Source organism: Psammomys obesus, unplaced genomic scaffold (assembly GCF_907164565.1).
Source record: "Psammomys obesus unplaced genomic scaffold, mPsaObe1.curated_primary_1811, whole genome shotgun sequence".
NCBI lineage: Eukaryota > Metazoa > Chordata > Mammalia > Rodentia > Muridae > Psammomys > Psammomys obesus.
Window position 1 is genome coordinate 8740274 of NW_026587759.1, and position 16461 is coordinate 8756734.

Consider the following 16461-nt stretch of genomic DNA (forward strand, 5'->3'; position numbering starts at 1 on the left):
ATAAAACTATCTTCAGACAGAATAGCAGTTTACACTGATTTCTACCTTTATAACAAGTACACAACAGGTAAAGTTCCAAATCGAAGTTAGAAACATAAAACAGTACAATAAAGATAAAAATTCACATCTTTTTGTACTTTATGTTTTTTCAGTTTCTAATTTTATAAAGTCAATTTCTTAGTCATTGTTAAGTTTGTCAATATGTATAACAAACTCATCTTACAGATATGTTCAGACAGCTTGATTAGAGTCATTACCAATTATTTTCCAAGGATGATATGTAAATTATTCCATTTAATCCTTAGTAATCCTATTCTGTGGCTGCATGTTATTTATTAAATCAACAAGTATTATTTGACTGCCTAAAAGTAAATATTCGCTAGTGAACAACAGTCTCATTTAGGGATAAGCAGCAAGTTCTGTAAACAACCAGGTAACAAATAGTGTTTGCATTATGATATATGCTGTCTCTGACTCAGCCTCTTCCAAGGTGCTTTGAATGCAGCCAGAGATAATAGATACGTGTCTATATTCAGTAAGAAGCTTTACTGACAAAGCAAAGCTGGCCTTGGTTTGTCTAGTTAGCCATATAGACCTCTGGTGGACTGAAATAGACTTCAACTATAGAAATACAGAACAAAAAATATTTCATTTATGTTCTGAGAATGAAAATATCAAGGCACTATGAAAGAACAGTGAGAAGGTGCTGTATTTACCTGCCTCTCTGAGCAGGTGCAAACTAGGGAACTACAGCATTCCAGAGGAAACAGAATTCCTAAGGCTTGAGATAGAAAACGGTTGGCTGAGGATTCCGAGCACAGCTAACAGGGCTTGAGCCCGGTGTGTGACTCTAGAGTAACAAAGGAGTTCACCCTGTGTGGATCAACATCCTGGAAGGCTTAGAGAGCCATCTTCAGTTCTGAATAACTGGTCAATATTTTATAACAAAGAGCAGAAAATGCCCAAGATCCACTCTCAAATTCCTCAACTTCAAAACAAAACATCCCTCTTTCAGTGTTGCCATGATGCACCTTGCATAATTTAATGCCTAAAAGACAAGATTTAACTCCATGTCAGTTTCTTGTCATATCATATTGCATCCTATAAAAGATAATGGATAAGAGTTCAACTTTTAGAGATTTATAAACCTGTTTCTAATTCCAGCTGTACACTAGCAATATTACTCTCCAGTTACAACTGTTTAATAGACACTGTAGTCTATTGTACTGCACTAAAGTAGAATAACTCTCGGGCAAACTATTTAACCTCTCTGAAGGTCATCATTAGAGTGAAGACTAAGTTAAACATAATAACCATCACATTGCCGTGCCCGTTACGAAGTGATGTGTATGAAGTACCTAGACTATATGTGCTCATGTACAGATTAACTCTTCCCATTGTTTCTTATGCTCACTGTGATTTCTATAAACACAGCTCCTGTTCTGTGTAGCATATGAAAGAAAAGTGGGGCCTTCACTCTGAGAGCGCTCTACCATTAAAACAAGAACAATGAAAATGTCGGGAGGGAGGTGGAACAGAGTACAGGAATTCCAAGAGGCTTCCTTGCTGACAAGCAGCTAGAAGGGCATCCAGAGCAATGCTGCTGCAGAGAGGATGATGTGTGGACGTGGAAGGGCACACGAGACATGCACAATGCAGGACATATGACAAGGGAGGGTGAGAGGTAGTTTTTTAAATCCTTTGCATGTGGGATTATTTTCGAATGTGTGTTACTGACGAAATTGTTTTTAAAATACGTTTTACCGTTTTTATCACTTCTGCCAACCACAATTTCAATCTCCTCATCTTCATTTTTCCTTTTTACTTTCCGCCCCTACTGATTAGGTAATCATATAGTCTTGGCCTTTTTCACATGATACACATTTTTAATTTGATGCTTGAAACAATGGAATTTTTAATTAACTTATTATCTGACTCATTTTAACAAACAAAATCAGAAACCTGTTTCTACAGAAAGAACAATGTATATAAACTCAGAATGCTAAGTAAGGCTAAACCTATTTGCTCATATGTTTGTACAGAATTTTTCAGCCTCCCTACTTTGAAAAGGCTAACATAAGTAAATCCCAATATATTTGTGCAACTTGTTACAAAAAGACATCTAAATAGATGGGTATCTACAAAAGGGAAGTATCTGCACAGAGCACATCTAAGATCTAGAGCCTAAAACAGAAAGCTTATATATACACATACATAAAAATATATTCAAATATATTATATACACATACATAAATGCCTCCAGTTTTCATTTCTTCCTTCAGATCTGTAAGTTTTGTGGGGATTTTTTTGCCAGCAAAGAAAATTGTATGCAATTATCAGTGCAATAATGTGAACATAAATGAAGGACAATTGGTAATATTCCCCTTTTAATAAGTCAAGTGAATCCTCTTACAAATTAAAATAATTCAGAGTTCATAGCTATTACATTTTCTGATATCCTCTCCTCTCGGGCTTCTAGATGTTTTTTTACATGAACAACACAAAAGTATGTTCAGTGTAGACATCATCTCTGATAGTTTGCGCACACTGAATCTTTTATCAGCTAAATCTGCTATATTTTGTACTGAACTAAAAAATAAAAAAAAATATTGCAATTTTTTCAGATGACTCAAAAAAAAAAAGGTCTGCCTTTTGTCTATATTCAGTTCTTGAAATTTTAGCTCAAGTTTCATAGGGATTTATAGTGTAATATCCCTTCTAGATGGTATCCAGAATATGAAGAAATTAAAAAGGGCTGGCTATAATTCTATATTTGGAGATTATATCTAATTACTTAAATAAAATTTGTTGAAATCAATTGGTTCACCATTCAAATGTACATAAATAGATAGTTGAGAAATGCAAATGAATTGCCCTGAGAAACAAGTTGTTGGTGAATTCTATAGTCTGACCTGAAGAGCAGAGTTCTTCTACAGTCCCATTGTCAAAGGCACGTCCTTCTGCAGCACCAGAAACAGCATCTTCATACTTGCTAGCTGTAACTGAGACAGTACCATTGAACCACCCTTCTTCAGGAAGGAATCTTTACCAGGCTGAGACTAGGAGTTTCAATGAAAAAAAAAAATGTTGATTTTTCTGTCTCAGCCCAAGTAAATTTGTATATACCGCATAATGATAGTTATTTTTTCTTAATAACATATTTAACAGATTATTATTTTTCCCAAACTTGTATAAAAATTATGTTCATGTCACTTTATATAAATGAAATGTAGAGCATCATAGTTGGGTTAAGAAAGGTATTGCTCAGAGTTGATGTACATTGAAACTGTCTATTGCATAGTTCCCCATGCACCCTCATCTTCTTACTAATTAATCTTAAAATTATGATGGGAACAGGTCCTTAATTAGATTTGGAATTATTTATTATGGAAGAGATTAGGAAAGAGAACCATAAAGGTGAAAAATGGTGTTTGTTGTACTTTTGAAATTTTAAGTAAAGAGATAAAAGTACCAAGGAGTTGCCAGGATGCTCACGTGTGTGGTTAACAGAACCCCAGGCTGGTTTCTTTTATTTTAGACCTAGCAATTTGAAAATTATTGACAAATGGTCTCATAGAGTTAACACACAGCATATACATATCCATCCCATATGGGTTTTTATATTTATGTCAGCTAGATCTGTTCTCTGAGGCCAGAGAACGATTGTCCCAACTTCTGTCAAAGACATTCATTTGCTTTCCAGTGATAGGAAAGCAAAGAGTGGTTAAAACTCTGTCATGGAAGGCTAAGTCTTCTTCGTGTCAGAAATAAGTGTTTTCTTGGCATGTTGAGGTTGTTTTATCGTCCCCTTTCTAATTTGTGTATCTGACATCATTTCTATTCAGAGATTAAAAAACTTAAAAGCTGTAAGACTACGTTAGTGTATCTCAAAATTTTTCGACTTTTTTTTTTTTTTTTTAGAAAGCTGAGAGTAAATGCCCTGTTCTGTGACTTCTTGCTCACACTATTTCTTAGTTCGAGTCACCTCTTGCTTTGTAAATGCATACACTAAATGTGACATAGTTTTACTGAGAAACCAATACTAGGAATATGAACATTAAAAATAGACCACATAGATTAAGAAAGTTTTTCTAAGCTGTAAAGCAAATGAAATATTAGTAAGCATATTAAAAGCCATGTTCTTTACAGTCAAAACTCCATTTAGTATTATAATTGATTTCTTTTAAATGGAATAATTTTAAAGTTATGGTTGAAAGCATTATTCTAAAGTTTATAACCCACTGTACTTTTTGAAAAACATTTGGAAGCTATATTTTTTCTTAAAATAATAGCTATAGTAAAAAATAAAATAAAAAAAACATAATTAAACTTAGGACTAAAAGTTTTCCCATTTGCAATGTGTATTTGTGTTTCTCTTGAAATATGTTAGACCATTAATGGGAATAAGAGAAACCAATTTGGATGTTTGGAAATTCAACTTTTAATTTTAAATTGGAACCGTTTAGCTTAAGAAATCACTAACATTTAAATAACATTTAAACAAATGTAACTGTTTGGAAACTACAGCTGAGGCAGCCTCCTGCCTTCTGTCTTGCAAGGATTGATTTGGAAGGCCCTGAGGGAGAAAATATTGGAGTTGTGAGGTAAAACTGAAGCCATTGTGGGAAGGAAGAAGTTACTCTCTTCCTGTTATGACAGGAAAGCGCAGACAAATGTGCTTCCTGAGTTTTCTCGGCAGGGAATGTAGGGCTCTTTGACCTTTAACTTAGGGCTCTGCTGTTGCTCTCCTCCTCTCTCCTCCCTCCCCCCAGATACTAGGTTTGTTTCTTCTGCACTTCAAATTGGTGTCTTGAGCAGATGAAGGTGCACAGAAGCAGCTGTGGTGGCTCTAGAGTGTGTATTTACTATAGAAGTCAGTTCTTTATAGAACCAAACAGACCTCAACAGCACATACAAGTATGTTTAAGTTATTGCATGATAGAACTCTCTTTTAAAATGTAGAGCATAGTCTCTCTCTGTGGCCTGGCAAGGCTGCACCCCCATTCCCAGGGGGAGGTGATCAGAGAGCCTGCCACAGAGTTCATGCCAGAGAAGCCCCTGTTTTCCTAACTAGGAACCCCACTTGGAGAGTCTATGGGCTACATCTGAGCTGGAGTTTTAGGTCCTGATAAGACCTGATAGGCTAGGATCAAATAGAAGGGGAGAAGGACCTCCCCTATCAGGGGACTAGGGAAGAGGCATAGGGAGAGAAGAGGGAGGATGGGTAGGATTGGGAGAAGATGAGGGAGGGGGCCACAGCTGGTATACAAATTAAATAAATTGTAATAAATTATAATTAATTTTTTTTAAAGTTGTACCTGGTTGCGAGGGAGGTTCATCATGATCTTCACAGGCAGTGGCTTATTTCCCTGCTTAAACACGATTCTGAGACACAACCTCATGTGTGCCACAGGACTCTGCAGCAAAGAAACGGTAGACCCTCCTCATTGAGCACTCTCCTCATTTTTAGTTGATAGTAATTTTCCTTCTTCATTTTCTCCTGTGGAAAACAAATACGCAACCATATATATTTCAAGATGGGATTTTGAGCATCTCAGATTAGGTGTTGCAGACCTGGAATATCTGGAACAAAGTTACAGCCTAGAGAAATCTTCATGACTCTAGAAAGACATGGGTGTTTGACAGGAAAGCCACATGTACTTTTCTACAAAACTGCACAAGTAAATTATCTTAAAGACTGAAAAATACATAAATAAATACATAAATAAATAGTGTCTTAGGAGCAAAAAAAAAAAAAAAAAAAAAAAAAAAAAAAAAAAGGTCCTTAGGAGAAAAAAAAAAAAAAAAAAAAAAAAGTAGAGCATTACCAGACTTTGCCAGAGGCCCTTCTTCTAAACCCTGACAAACTTAATGATTAACACTGCCCTTCCCTTTCCTTGCATAATCAAATGTATCAGAAGTCCACCAAAATAATTTTTAAAGCCCAGGGTCTTCCATAGACACTCAGTTGTTTATGATCCAATCTTCTATACATTTTCCACTCTCAAAATACCATGCAGTACACAAGATTAAATTTTTATTTAGGAATCATGGGTGTTGACTTAGGGTAGGGGGCAGGTAGATTCCTATATTCTATTTTCTGAACCCAAGTTTTAATCATTTTATTGTGTTGAGAAAGTTAGGGAGCACTGCTTGAAAGTCCTGTGGAAACGCCTCCGTATTTCCCTGAAACGTGGCTGGCTTTGCTGGAGGCTAAGGAGGACAATAGTCTCCTTTGCAGCAGAACACACTGCTGTCTCATCGTTGCAAGTAGTGCTGGAGGGTTACAAGCACATGGCTGCCGTCTGCTTAAAAGAGCCCCTCACTGCTCTTTAAAGAGCCTTTCATTTGGGATGGCAGGCCCGTCATTGTATAAAGGAGCGCTTGTCTAGAACACAAGTCTGTAGTGGCATTGCTTCCTCCCACTGAGAGTAATCATCAGGCCTAGAGCTCATAGCCTTTCTAATGACAGACTGAATTAAACAAAATAAAACTAAAGGGGGATACTCAGAACAGTTGTGCCATTACTTACTGACAGGAACAAGGGAGGGCAAAATGGAGCATTTAGAAGGCCATTTCCCTCTTTTCAATTAGAGATTGTCGTTACAGACTCTTGACTCCATCCCTAACCAGTTAAACACATGGGAAGACACAGGAGCTCATGGGTTATTACAGAGCACATTGTCTCTAGGCACTGTGCCTCTTGTCACTCATTACTCATTCATCTCCCTCAGTTTAAGAGACTGGAAATTATCTTGGCGCTGGAGGAGGAAAAAGGAAAGTGGGGTTAAAATACTTTCATATGAAAAGCTATATTAATTTTGGGGGGTGTGGCAAAATGTAAGAACATTGAGAATAAGGTTAGTTTGCTATATTAGTTCCAAAATATTCTAAAATAAATGACAATTACTTTAGGAGTTAAAAATATGGCTTCAGGGTAGAATTGCCAGAGGTAGAATGCATACCCATCTACAGAGCACTCTGTTTTCAGGCCAGCACTGGAAAAAAAAGAAGAGAGAACGGGGGAGACAGAGAAAGGAAGAGAAAGGGAGAGAGGAGGAGAGAATAAGAAGAAAAGAAGGACAGAAGGAGGGGGAAGAAGAGGGAGGGTTGGAGGGCCAATAATACAAAACATTCAATACAAAAACATTTCATTAGAATCAGGCTTCAAGTACTGTGGTTTCAGACTCTACACAAAATTAATGCAGCTTCCCTTAGAGGTAGACTGAAATAATCCTGGTTTCTCCCTCAGATATTTTTTGTGGTGTAGAAACTACTGTTTGAAGAGGTTCATCTCTTTCATTTCTTCAGAACTCTTTCCAGTAAGGGGCAAGGATTCCCATTATTAATACAGAGCTAAGTTCTTTAGAGGTGACTAGGAACATAAAGAGATGTGGGACAATTGTACGGGAGAAACAGACCCCAAAATACCCTTTCCATTACTCAGTAAGCCATGGAAGAAACTATTCAGGACCTGTCCTCTGATTTTAAAACTTGGTGTTTAAACTGCCTCTGTGGTTTATGTCTTTATGGAGATCCAAGTTCCATTATTTTTATTCTAGCTGTGAGCAGACCTGTATTTGCAAGTACTTCCTGTTTTGGGAAACTGAAACATCTATAAATATAGAAATAGTATCTGCCTACTCATACTTGTGTGTGGTTCTCACCAGCTTTCGTGGGAATGGCTTGAATGTCCGAGGGCAGCCAGGACTACAGAACCACACAAAAGCATCACTGGTTTATTGGTGGAAGCAGAAACCACTGTTCTCAATTTAATATTAGCAGTCTCATTTTATTTACTTTAACCTAGGAAGCCACCTTTACATGAATTAATGTTCTCAGTGTCAGTAATTATGAAAGCAAATTAAAAAAAAATACATGCACAGCTAACACTGGGCTGAACTTAAGCCATGAGGAGCTTCTGCTCATGAGCTAGACGGTTACCTAGAAGAGGGAAAGCATGACTAGAGAAACGTGCAGTATGCATGGAAAAGGTATTATTTCTAGTTCATCTATGGACTAGTTGTATAGTTTCGCATAAAGTCACTTACCTCTGTATGCATAGTACCCACATGAGGAAGGAGGGTGGCAGACTGCCAACTTTGGCCTGCTGGAGGTTCTAGTAAGTGTCCTAAAACAGCTTAGCAGAAAGGCTTTGACCATCTCAAAAAATTTTACCAAAGCCAATGTTTCTGTCTAAACCAACATGATAAACAGTATTCTCTGATTTCATCTACAAACTTAAGTAGAATATGACTCCATTCAGTTTTTCTATTTGGCTCAACTTCATGGAATGAATGTTTTCGCTATTGGTTAAAATGACAAAAACTTAGAGTAACTCTTTGATCGTGTCTCCTGTTGGCAGTAAGCTTTTTTTTTTTTTTTTCATTTAGTCTGAGCATATACAAGAGTTTATATTTGAAAACCTCCATTTTGTAGAAAAAGCATTCATCTATCTATTCATGCAATAAATATTCAATTATTATTTTTTAACTTTAACTTACAATGATGGACTCAATTTTTAAGGAAAGTCATGATGCAAGTGATACACATTAAAACATAAGTGAGTACTGTTAAAACAAGGTGATGGACCCTAATTACAAAGTCACAGTGCTGTCTTCTTGGTACATGAAACTTAGGATAATAATAATAATAATTAGGATGAATTGGTAAAGTTGAACTACTAAAGCATAAGATTATTTGACCTTTATTATTAGTCAATCTTATTCTTCTCTACCGTAAGTCAATACCATCTATAGAGTGTGAAGATGTAAAACCTGGAAGAAGAGCTGTAGGTCAACAACAAGAGTTGTTACCTTAGAAGCACATTCTGTTTGGACCTCAACATGTACCTGTAGAAGAACAAGTTCACAAATAAGGGCAGTAAGATGAACCCCAGTCTTCGCTCACTCTCATTCCTACACATTCCTTTCTCTTGAATGGATAGTATTCAACAGTACTTTTCTTTCTAGAATAAGACAAGACATACATGCCAAAATGCTTAGCATTTTGTTTTAACATTCTGAGTAGGACAGGGTTAAAAGTAGAAAATTCCTTCAATAGCTTTGCCTCCAGAATTATTCTCAGACCCTGTATCAGTCACTTTGTCATCCTATCAATGGTTTAATTTCATCAATATCTTACAATATAACTTATAGCACCTGACATAGTCACCAAAGATTATTCTGAGTAACGGAAGGATCAGTCAAGATAGTTTATGCCCACTGTGGCCATTATAAATTTTAAACCCTTCCCACAAAACCATGTACCATGTTTTTTAGAAAGTGTTTATCCATTCTTAAGTTGAGGGACATCTAGGTTGTTTCTGGTTCTGGCTATTACAAATAAACGTCCTATGAACATGGCTGAGCAAATTTCCATGTTGTATGGTATAGCTTCTTTCAGGTATATGTTATAGCTGGGTCTTGTGATATGGCTATTCCCAGTTTTCTGAGAAAGCACCAGATTGTTTTCCAAAGTGGTTGTACAAGTTTGCACTCCTACCAGTAATGGAGGAGTGTTTCTCTTTCTCCACATCCTTGCCAGCATATTATGAATAAAGAAACTGTGGTACATTTACACAATGGAATACTACCCAGCCATTAAAAACAGTTGAAATAACGAAATTGCAGGCAACTGTATGGAACTAGAAAAGATCATCCTGAGTGAGGTAACACAGAGCCAGAAAGGCACACATGGTATACACTCACTTATAAGCAGATTTTTGTCATATAGTACAGGATAGAAATACTAAAATGTACAAACCCCAAGAAGATAAGTCCAATGAGCATCTTAGGTTTCATATCTGCCCACTAATTAGGGTATATCTCTGAAATGGACTATGTTTCCTGCTTTTCCATAACTTTCCTCTGATAGAACTTCCCTACCATGCCACAGGGGAGGAAGATGAAGTCAGTCTTCCTGTGACTAGATGAGCTGGGTGTCTGGGTAGGGAGGTCCCCCTATTCTAGGAATAAGAGAGAGAAAGGATGTGACAGTGACTATGAGACTGGTGGGAGAAGAGAAAGGAGCCTATGGCTAAGATGAAAATTGAATTAATTAATAAAAAAATAAGCTATGAATGCAAATTTCATAATCACCTGTTTGATTCAGCTCACTTGGTTTTTTTTCTTTTTTTTCCTTTTTTTATTCTAATTTTTATTAATTACACTTAATTCACTTTGTATCCCCTGGTGGCCTCCTTCCTCCTCCCTTCTTAATTCCACCCTCCCTCCCCCTTCTCCATGCATGCTCCTCCCCAAGTCCACTGAAAGGCGAGGTCTTTCTCTCCTTCCTTCTGATCCTAGTCTATCAGGTCTCATCTACCTGCACTGTCTTCCTCTGTGGCCTGGTAAGGCTCTCTTGTGACTCAATTTCTTAAAGTCTGTAGAAGTTATAGACTCTGCTATCTACTGTGTTAGCTCTGCTCTCCACATTTATGTTACATGCAGATCTAACTAGCATGCCTTGCATTTTCACGAAAAACCATGTTATATTTTTTCCCGGTAATGGAAAGTGACTAAATTCCACAGTGATTTCCTAGATACTCCTTCACACTTAGTCGTGGTTAATTAATTCACGTTTTAAGTATGGATCTTCACCAAATTACTGTTACCCATTCTCAAATGTACAAAAACATACATTAAAAGGCATAAGCCTGAAGGCGCAAAGGAAGCTTGATTGACAAACACAGTCATCCCAAACTCTGAGCTTCCTCTGGGTGTGGAGGTAGGGGAAATATGTGTTTTTGGGTATGCATGCATGTGGGCACATGTGCTCATATATATGGAGGCTCTAGATCTGTTTTCTGTGTCTTTCTCTGTCCCCTGTCACCGCATTTTCTAAAGACAGGGTCTCTCAATGAGCTTGTCGCTCAATGATTGGTTAGTCTGTCAGATCAGTAAGCTCCAGGGATCCACCTGACTCCACCTCCAAGCCCCTAGCCCTGATAACAAATGAGTACTGCATGTGCCTTTAAGTGAGTGCTGGAGACTTAGAACCTTATGTTTACACAGTGGGCAATTTATGAACTAAGTCATCCCCCACAGCCTTCAGTCCTCCTTTTTCTCTCTGTGTCTGCAACTATAAAAATACACTTCTATCGTCACACTTTTCCACCCTTTATGATGCATCAGCCAGGCACAAACTCAAAAATACTCTTCATTGAACTTTTCTTGAGGTCTAGATCATCTATACATATGTATTCTGTTCTGGATATCCTCTGCTTTCCATAGTATAAATTTCAAAATAGTATAATTGCTTGCTTTCTCTCAAGATTCACGACAGTAACTTGTTAGAATATTTATATATGTGTGTGTCAAGAATCTCTTATCTTTAAGAGTTTAGCTTCCCAAAAGGCAAGGAAAGAAAGCTTCTACTTTTAACAGAAAATTATACTGACGCAGTCAAAGTTATTTGAAATAGAGTATTTCTATTCTGTAATCTATATTCAGCAGCAAATCAGTCTATACCCACAAGGTAGTTGTGTGAAGGCTCCTCTCGTATCTTAGAGGACTGAAAAGTAGCAAAGAAAGACAGATTCATAAGCAATCAACTCCATAATGTTAGAATACCTTTGGAAATAAAGGCCTGTACAAGTTATTGGAGGAGCCAGTACAGACCTGTAACCCAACAATTGGAAGGCTGAAATAAGATGGGTCAGTGCCAACATGGGATACATACAGACAGCATGTCTCATCAATCAGTCAACAATTTAGTCAATACTGGAAAACTAAAATGAGGGGCTGATTCTTATCTGAATATGGCAGAGAAAGCCTTTAGAAGTTATGATTTAAACTAAGCCTTTCAGGGCAGTGGGAGGGCAGCTGGAAGCCACAAGGTTAAGGGAAGGATCATAATGCCATAAGCAGTTCTGACCAACCACAATGTAAGAAATAATCCCAGGAAAGTAAACTTTATTTCAGAATCATCTCAATTGTGTTAGAGAAATTTGGTCTGAAATCAGAAGCTAAGTTAAAACAACTAGATAATAGTGCCACACCAAATCATTAGGCATAATGGGAAATAGAAATTTATTGGTCAGATAATGTATGTTGATGTTAGGAAGGAAGATTCTGTATGCATTGAGGCAGTGGATGATTTTCTTCTCCAACCACAGAGACGTGACATAACCTAAAGAAATATTATTTTATGTAATGAACAGTGTAGAATCTAGCACATATGTGAAACATGGAGAAGACTCAAGAACACTCAATAGATATTGCACCTCAATGCATTGGAAATTTAGAAAGTCATCAGTAAAAACTATTTCTCACAAGAATTTTATAATTTCTCTACAACTGGATTTATATAAAGCTGCATTCAACAAATCTGACTCTTTTCAATTTCACATTCCAACCTCAATTTCACATCTCTCCTAAATAGGGTTGTCATAAAATATGTGATATTTGTACCTTTGCTAAAACTTAAAATTTAGGATTACTATATAGCCCAATATTGAAATATCGTCATACATCATGATCATTGAATGAGTAGCTATGGAAAGATTCAATGGAAAAATAAAACAGTCAGTGCTTACAGTGTAGTTATTTTTTTAATGTGAATGTATTTACTAAATCTTTTTAATTCTATAAACTAGATGTTGAATTATGGTGTCCACTTAAAAAATAGTGGCTTTATTCTTCTCTCGATGCAACTGGATTGATGTAAACACTTGGAGAGAACATGTTTTTACTTAACTGCTGTAAAAGCAGTTTTCTGTATCACCTAAGGTTCAAAATATGCTATTGAAATAGAAATATGGACTTGTCCCCATTACATACTATTGGCAGGTTATGAAAAATGTAATCATTACAATACATTATTATATTTAAGTATAAAAGCTCTGAATTGCAATCTTTGTCATTGAGTGGCATATTTTAAATGAAGAGTAATATCCCAGATCTCTTTGAAAAGCTTAATGCTTAAAAAATAGTTTTATCTAACTATGAACAATGAGAAAAAGCATTATGAAATACATTTTGAGTTTGCATGAAGAATATGAACATAATACAGAATTAAATTTAGAGCAATTAAGAGTAGATTTTGAAGATATTTTCTTAACTGCTTTAATACAGTCATCATTTCAGATGCAGTTTTAATGAAAAGAAGCTATATGCACTGACTTTTGACAGGTATTATTAAATAAGTATGCATTATCCAGCAACCTATTTGGTTTCACAAAAGGTGAAGAGCATCTAAGAGTAAACACAAATAGTGGTTTTAGTGATATTTCTGTCTTACATTTACTTTGGTGATGAGTGTTATACCATGCTAAGTTCTGAGATTGTACAACAGAAACCATACTGTATTTAGACATTTCACCTACAGTTTGTGGTCATGAAGTCTAATTAAAAGTGGTTCCATACACATGAGACCATATTACCTCAGATCTTTTGTATTTACTACACTGTAGCCTATTTCACTGAATAAGACATAAGTATGCAGTTGTGTCTAAAATTGCATCTCAAAGAAATGTTAATTTTTGAATAGTTCACTATAATTAATGATAATACTTATTTATCCATTCCAATAAGAAAGTCTCCAACCCATCCTTAATGTCAGTCATAACTCATCCAAATAACCAGAATAAAAGCTCTTCAAGTACTATGATAAGCAGATATGAAAATAAAATGCTAGGTTATTTTATCAGAAGCACTTCAGAAAAAGAGTAAACAAACCAAACAAAAATAATGGTAAGGCATTGATAGCTACTGTGAAGCAAAATTGCCCAAGCTAAAATAACATCTGAATGGAGATTAACTGGTTTGTGTGGGCTGCTAGGAAATTACTTTGTATTCCAAAGGATAGTAAGCCAGTGCTGATAAGCTCAGCCCTATCCTCTCACCAGGAACAGCAACTCTCAGACAGCTTCAGGAAACTCTTCATGCTACCAAGACATACCCTTTATTTGGTCTCAATATAAGGACCCTGAGCTTATGACAAGATGAGCAACATGGAAGAAGGAGATCCTAGAGTTAACACTGAAGCTGAGCTAGGAACTTTGGATAGTCCAGGGATGCTATGACAGTGCTAATCAAATGGTTTTTCTGGAATCAAAGAAAATAATGGGAACCTGGACTTAGGAGTTACAAATAAATGGCAGTAAACTGTGAGCTGGCCGCGGGAAGACCCATTGTATTTAAATAAAACAACACTAAATGAGCTAGTCAACTCCCGAAGTATGCGCCTCGGAAAACTAGTTCCAAAACATTGTATGTGTTTCTCAAAAGAAATCATGGCACTGTAAGCCATAGGTTGGGGAAGCAGGTGTAGTTCAAAGGTTTCTCAGCCTCTAATACACCAACCTGCCTTACTACCAAATCTCTGAGGTCATAGGACATTTCTTGGAAGACGTTTCTGGTAATGATACACCACATAATGCTTGCTAGGAAACACTATACCATAAATGCGTTTATAATTAATGATGTTCATGTCTTTGGGTAGGTAGGCCAGAAGGAGAAGGTGAAGTTTAAAGAACACTGAAGTTGCAAGAGTGAGATATATGCATTTACTTTTGACGGGACTGACAAGTATAACGCATGCAAAACTGGAAACAGGAGCTGCTGGAGACAGTTAACGGAGAAAAAGTGTGTAGAGTGAGATTTTGCAAAATGAGATGAATCAAAGACAGTGATTGCAGGCAGGGAGATCATACAGGCTAGGAAGCTGCTAGGCTATCTATGGTGATAAGGATATGAATGATTGGGCCACCAGAGAAATAGAGAAGTATGAACTTGACAAATTATTTGCAGGGAAGGGATTATGGGACTTCGTCATAGATTGGACTAGAAAAGAAAAAGTCAGAGATGACAATTACTGACCTTAGAGAAGAAAATGAGAAACAGAAGAATGAAACCAAAGTCCTAACAGTACTTCCCAATGTCCAACTCAGTTCCCAGAGAATGCAGCAATGGAGTAGGGTATCCCGTTCTCCACATCCTCTCCAGCATGTATTGTTACTTGAGTTTTTGAACTTAGCCGTTATGATTGTTGTAAGGTGAAATCTCAGGGTCATTTTGATTTGCCTTATCCTGATGACTAGGGATGTTGAGCATTTCTTTAAGTGTTTCTCTGCCACTCAGTATTCCTCTGTTGAGAATTCTGTGGTTAGCTCTATACCCCATTTTTTAACTGGATCACTTGATTTGTTGCTTTTTAACTTCTTGAGTTCTTTATATATTCTGGATATGAGCCCTCTGTTGGATTTGGTGAAGATAGTTTCCCAATATGTAGGCTGTCATTTTGTTCTGACAACAGTGTCCTTTTCAGTTTCCTGAGGTCCCATTTATCGATTGTTGCTCTTAGAGCCTGTGCTGCTGGTGTTCTGTTTATGAAGTTGTCTCCTGGGCCAGTGAGGTCAAGCCTCTTCCCCACTTTCCTTCCAACAGGTTTAGTGTGTCTGCATCTGCAGTTTCCCATTCTACCATCTAGACATCACACGTTTTCAAATCGTAGACAAAAATCACTTAGAGTAATTGCTTTGTCTCTGACCGTGTTAGCACCCAAGGCTCTGGAAGCTCTATACCATTGTTTTTGCAAAAGGAAAAGAAAACTAGAGTGAAAGCATACCACACAGGAGTAAGGGTTTTTGTCTTTAAATTTTTCTTTTTCCAGGTGACGTTTACGAAGAGGAAGTTTGGGCTGATGAAGAAGGCTTATGAGCTGAGTGTGCTGTGTGACTGTGAGATTGCACTGATCATCTTCAACAGCACCAACAAGCTCTTCCAGTATGCAAGCACTGACATGGACAAGGTGCTGCTGAAGTACACGGAGTACAACGAGCCCCACGAGAGCCGGACAAACTCAGACATCGTGGAGGTGAGCAAGCTAGCTGGGAGCCCAGGTCTCGTGCAGAGCCTCGTGCTGTGGGCCTTGCCCAGTACCTCCTTTTCCTGTGGTCTCAGTCCTGTGCCTATTCTCAGGATTTTTACCCCATTGATGACTGTACCACCCTGAAAGTTAAAAGTGGCAAAATGATGGGCCACTTAGCATCTAGAAATCAAATTGGAGGGTCAAATCAGTGGCTACAGTATCCCCCCACTGCTGTGTATCAGAACAGCAGAGTTGGGAACTGTGCCCAGGTGACGTGTCATCCAAATAGTAAACTCTTAATATACTTAGAATTTATTTTAAGTATATAATAGTTTGTCTACATAATAAAGACAATTTTTGCCAGTGAACTCACTCAATCCTTTAAGTTCATGTATATCACCTCTTTCTAACTCATTATCTCTCACTGGAAAAGTAAAGACAACTAGTCATAAAAATGCTGCTTTTCCTCAAAATAATATCAGTATAGCATTGAAAACTGTTAATATACATAAAGTTAGAATCAATTGACAACAGATTTATCAGCAATGGGTCAGTATTGCATCTAAGTCAGGTTTAAAACACTGGATATAACAGAAATAAATAAGTGCTGCAGAAAATAAAACATTTGAGATGAGTAAGAACCGTACG

The 16461-nt window shown here is 37.1% G+C and overlaps 1 protein-coding gene across 4 annotated transcripts in view; it reads left to right on the top strand.

Annotated features, from left to right (window-relative positions):
* The window catches only part of Mef2c (myocyte enhancer factor 2C), a 149673-nt gene that overhangs the window by 53876 nt on the left and 79336 nt on the right, over positions 1 to 16461 (top strand). For all 4 annotated transcript variants that reach the window (XM_055604050.1, XM_055604052.1, XM_055604051.1 and 1 more), the window contains exon 3: positions 15616 to 15819. In XM_055604050.1, coding sequence (XP_055460025.1) covers positions 15616 to 15819 — 204 coding nt within the window. The remainder of the gene's footprint in view (positions 1 to 15615; positions 15820 to 16461) is intronic.